At 39.9% G+C, this 5,882-nt stretch overlaps 1 protein-coding gene across 1 annotated transcript; it reads left to right on the forward strand.

The window, feature by feature from the left end:
- Positions 1-4,096: 4,096 nt before the first annotated feature.
- LOC147700670 (olfactory receptor 5V1-like) lies at positions 4,097-5,041 on the forward strand. Its single transcript, XM_086929171.1, has one exon. The coding sequence runs from the start codon at positions 4,097-4,099 to the stop codon at positions 5,039-5,041; it is 945 nt and encodes a 314-aa protein (XP_086785297.1).
- Positions 5,042-5,882: the final 841 nt, after the last annotated feature.

Consider the following 5,882-nt stretch of genomic DNA (forward strand, 5'->3'; position numbering starts at 1 on the left):
TACTAGTTAGTTGCGAGACAATACCAGTACCCTAAAATCAGCAAAATCAGGTCGTATGATTTCAGCGTCCTTCATTCCATATCTCCCAATAGCTTAATATTACATTCTGATGGTAAAACTCTTTTTAGGTAAATCCGGACTCATTGAGGCCACTTTAAAATGTTGGCCCGTGTGTATGTTTGCAGTTAGCGCTGATGACATTTGTGGAACACTTATCTTAACTTAACTTGCATTTTCAAGAGAAGCCTCTGTGTTGCTAAATAAAGGGCGAGGTGCATTAAAGTATTCTTTTAAACCCTCCTGTTTTAAAATATTGCAGTCAGGCTAAGAGGAATGAAGTGAGATATGGGACAGCGCAGGGTTAAATGTGTTAATTTTATAAACATACTCGCTTTCTGAAATTTGCTGTAACTTGCACCATTTAGCCCTTTTTTCTTCTTCCTTGCCGCAAGAGTCCCTCCAGTTCCTCTTTAGTCAATCAGGATGGCTTGCAACACAACACACAATCGCAACGTTTACGCCCTACCACTTTCAAAAATCACCAGCTGCCACTGACACCAGCTCTCTTTATTGACACAAATCAAACTAATGATTGTGATGATATTTTATATGATACATTGCACTCTTTCTCTCTAAAACAATGGCAAAGAACTATTTGATCAGAGGCCAACAAGAGCAAGATTAGCCAGTTTGATGGTAAACTGTGATATTTTATAATTTGTGAACCTATTCCCGCTCCAGCACTAGGTAGGTGCCCTGGGGTCTGCAGTTTGCAATTAGCATATATTCCCTATCTTTAACTTAACAATGGGACAGTGAAGTGTTGCTCTCTGCCCTGTTCATTTTTCTTTCTCTTACTCTCAAACCTTAACTAGAAAACATAATTCCCCAATGTCACATATCTTACGGGCATGGAATATTAATTCCCCAAAGTTCGCGCAGTATCATAAAACATATATTTTGCAGACAGAAATAGAGTGAGTAAGCACACTACTTTACAAATATTGAGGCATTTCATAGCTTGCTGTGCCTTTTCTTTTTATTTCAGTTTTAGATGTTTTGTTTATTTTGTTATTTATGTTTTTTTATTAGCAGTCATAATATTGATGATCTTTTTTAGTTATGTTGTTAATTTAACATTGGTACATCTGATGATTAGAGTGATGCTTGGTCTGGAACCAAAAATGGAACACTTTAACTTGTTCTTGTTGTGTGTTTAAACAGAAACACTTGAGTCTGGCTTCTGCTTGACCATGCTCTGCAACATTCACCCTAGCAAAATCTGTAAACAAATCCCTCAATATAGAGAGAATATTGAATTATTATATGAACCAAATCCTTAGCACAAGGCCAGGCTCCCTCACTAGCAGTTCCTTACTGCAATAATAGAAATGTGCTCCAAAAAGAGCTACACTGGTTGTACAATCAAACTCAACGTTAGGAGAAGTATCATCAATTTGGGTACATTTATCCAGTGTGCCAATTGTGGGGGTTTATTTGAAGGCATGCTGCCTTATAGAAAGGACGTTGACAGCAGATGTATGGCATACCTTTGAGAGGCCAGATATGCGCTTCTACTACACACACTGGAACAATCATTTGGTGGACAAACTGTTACTTTGCTTCGTTAACATCATAGATAAGTTGGTCCTCCCTAGTGCTTAATTCGAGGCAGTGTTTGCCGGTGGGGGCCATGGCACTTAAATATGGGGACTGGCACTTATTTTTCAGCTAGGGAAAAATAAACAAAGCAGAAAGACGGACAAAGAGAAAGATAGAAAAAACGTCACAAAGGGAGAAATCACAAACCTGCAGGGCTGAGATGAAGGGGCAGCTGTATCTTATAGTGGAGTCAAGAGTTTTGGGGTGAATTCACCTGTATGCAGTCTTGTTATTGTGCACTCTGATGTTTAAATGCACTGGACACGAGCTTCTGAGCAGAGCCTCTGGCACCAGCTCTCTTTCTTTCACAAACAAAGTGCTGGTTCTGCCATGAGCAAACACCACAAGATAATCCAGGGTAGTGATTCTGTATAAGAGGTGCATTTGGAGAATTCACTGACTACATTTTCAGTCCAGGTTTTTCTGTCCAGTTCACACCTTGAGCTACTGAAAGAGGTTTGTAGTTTCAGGAAGAGCAGAACAATGTACATCTTGTGAGTGGACAATGGAAGTGAGACAGCACACCGAGCAATGCATTCAAAGGGAAGGGTAACTAAGAGAGTCTTGCAGGAGTCTAAGCTGGAAAGAAAGGCAGATAACTCTGACTACCACTAACTTGATTATGCTTTCTACAACCTTAAGGTCTTCATACATACATTCATAAGGTCATTTAACATGGACTCTAAGGAAAATAAAGGCCCAGTTATAACCTACAACATCTATTTATCAGGGTGAGTAGTGGTTTGGATAAATGACCCTGTACCACATTAGTAGAATCAAGTGCAACAAACCATTATAACTCTCTCCTACCCTGGGCATGACGACCATAGATTCCCATGCTAGAAGCAATGGCACTCTGGATGCAGTATTGAGCCTGGTGGCCATTAATTAAAAATTCAATCATCCGTATATCACATCTCATAAGACTATTATTGTAATTGCATATTATAAGACTTATGGGACACCGGATCAAACCAGGAAAAGTTTAGTATATTTTGCTGAAGAAATGCCATGAGTGCATGCTGCACTTTTATTAACTCTAAATAAGTAGAAAATACATGTATCAATAGCATTTATGGAGCACACTTTAAATTTCAACATGTTTGGAAACAGTGTTACTTTCAGTTCTCTTCTACAGCCAGGAGGAGTAGGTCGATTCAGTGAGTTTTGAATAAAAGTACTTCCACTGCACAACTCCTTGAAAGCAACACTATATCACCATATGTTGTCTCCATAGCTATAAGAATAATGAGTTTAATCATGTTTCATGAATTACACGATTTGCTTTGGTTAGTAGTGGTGGAAGATAGCTTGCAGGTAGGAATGTCTATTTTGGAAGAATGATTATTGTCTGATGCAAAGGACTATACATTCATCCTATTAGAATTAGAGAACCGGTATGGAAGCTTGACATGGTCATTCATACACATGGCTCTCAGAACCTAGTCCATGAGAGCCATGTGTTAAATGGCCGACCACATTAATCACCATAGATGATTGTCCAACCTCTGAAAATCATCTGCAGAAACACAGAACCTCATAAAAGTGTTTGCACGAGCCCACAACCTCATCAAACCCAAAGCACAAGGAACCAACCTCCTATGAACAATCAATCTGTTTAATTAGTATCCAAAAGCAGCCATCCCATTAAAACCAATGCATGCACACCTAACTTCATTAAACCCATTGTACAAACCCATCCTCTGAAGGCCTTACGCACAGGCAGTCAATATCATAGAGCCTTATGCACTTATATCCAATCTCATTAAATGCAATGCACAAGCATCCAACCTCTTAAAACCCTATAGACAATGTCATGATCTTTGAAAACCTGAAGCTCAAGCACTAAACCTCTTTAAACTGTATTTGCAAACACCAATACATCTTGGAAATTAAACAACACCAAGTGTCACAAAAAAATAAATAAAAATATTACTAGTAGAATACACCAAAATACCTCATATAAAATCCCATAATATACCTAGCTAAGGTGTCTCAAAAGAAAGTAAGTGTGGCAAAAAAAAACAAAAAAAAACAAGAAGTTTGGTATGTGCTGTGGTCACTGACGGAGCCACTCAAATATATCAATAATGAAAGTAAATTAATTGTTTATCATATAATGCCAATGTGAACTCTAGCTCATATTCTGTCCTTTCCACGTACAGGTCTCTGCAATGAAGATGGAGTCTTCTTTGAGTGTTTGCTGAGATGCCTTGCCTGAACACCATATGTATAAGACATCCAACCAGGTCTCCTGTAGAATTTCCAAGGTCTGACTGACTTTTTCAAGACCACACTCATGTTGCACTCATCACTAATCATAAAGTCGAGGCATTAGGTCACAGGGAATTAAGCACCAGAATTTGATGACGTATAACTTAGTGTTTCCTCTGCAAAATATTTTGTCTCGCAAATGTCAAGTCCTGAAGAACAGATGGAATGGAAAAACAAAACAATGGTGAGGGAATTCATTATTGCGGGATTCTCGGTTGTCCCACCACTGCGGCCACTCCTTTTTTTGGTGTTCTTGCTTGTCTACCTTGCAACGTCCTGTGCCAACCTTCTGATCACTGTGGCAGTGTTTGTAGACCCTCACTTACAATCTCCTATGTATTTCTTTCTCCAGAATCTTTCCTTCTTGGATATCCTCTGCATCTCTGTAACTTACCCAAAACTGTTGGCCATTCTATTGAACAAAAGCAAGAGTATCTCTTTCATTGGCTGCTTGACCCAGCTCTACTTCTTTTTGTCCTTCACAAGCACTGAATTCTATCTGCTAGCGGCCATGGCCTATGATCGCTATGTGGCCATCTGCCTTCCTCTGCGATACACCATGCTTATGAACAAGAGATCCTGCCTCAGGCTGGCAGCTCTTTCCTGGGTGCCAGGCTTTCTGGATACTTTACCTCCTACTGTTCTGGGTTCCCAGCTGTCCTTCTGTGGCTCCAATGTCATCAACCACTTCTTCTGTGATATCACTGCCCTGATGAAGATCGCCTGCAGCGACACAAGTGTAGTTGAGCTAGTGATTTTCATAGAAGGCATGTTTGCAGGCCTGATCCCATTCTCTGTTACTATTGCATCTTACATCTATATCATCTCTGTGATATTAAAAATCCGGTCTGTTGAGGGGCGGTTCAAGGCCTTTTCCACATGTGCATCCCACCTCATTGTGGTAACTGTTTTCTACAGCACTGTCATCTGCATGTATGTGCGCCCCGCATCAGCGCTGTCGCTGAATCAAGACCAGCTGCTTGCTGTACTCTACACAGCCTTCATCCCACTGTTCAATCCTCTGATATACAGCCTGAGAAACAAGGACATGAAGGAGGCGCTGAAGAAACTTTTAGGGAGAAAAGGCAAGCCCCTAAGCAAGTGACTCAAACAAGAGGTGTTTAAAAATGAAATGTCATTGACTTTTGATACCTGTTATTAATATTTTTTTTAAAGAACCTATTCTCAATGGTCATATTTACTAGAAAAAGGTGGAGTCTAGGCCAACATTTCTCTTAGAATAAAATGAAATTCTGTCTTTCCTTGGTTTTGAAAACCACTGGATGCACACATGAAAGACATTCTACTTTCATGCTACAGAGTATTTGGAGGAGGAACGTTTCTTTATGCATTTTTATTTTCCCACTATTTACCTCATTTAGAAAACATTGTCCTTGCATAGGAATCCCTTTTATCTTACCATAAAATATGGGACTTTACAATGCCATTTTCACACCAATTGCACTAATTACGTCTATGCAGGAAAACATTTCAAATGGTTTGGAGAACTAATAAAGTAGTGGGTTTGTGGGTGGTCCCAAATGTGTGGGAAGACCAATGAAGCAATTTCTTTGTGGGTGGGTGCCATGCTTGTAATCAACACCGACAGGCAAATATACTGAAAAAAATAAAATTCTGTCTGCCCCAACCAAGATATCTGACTGCTAAAATGCTGGCTGCCTACAGAATATGTCATCCTGAGAATCTGTATCTGTTATGCACTTGTTCAGACGACTATTCTTGGGAACCTACATGCCATTTAGGTGCTCTTCAGGCCAGCATTCTTGGCTCTTCAGGCCCACACTCCGCAAACCAGGATTAAAGGTACTTTGTTCTGCAAGCCTAACTGTGTCCCTGTAGCTATCCCATTCTCCATTGCTAGTCCTGTTCTGGTGCAACCAGATATCTACAATTGGTGTGTTTTGTCTTTCGGCACGATTTACTCT

Source organism: Lissotriton vulgaris, chromosome 7 (assembly GCF_964263255.1).
Source record: "Lissotriton vulgaris chromosome 7, aLisVul1.2, whole genome shotgun sequence".
Lineage (NCBI taxonomy): Eukaryota > Metazoa > Chordata > Amphibia > Caudata > Salamandridae > Lissotriton > Lissotriton vulgaris.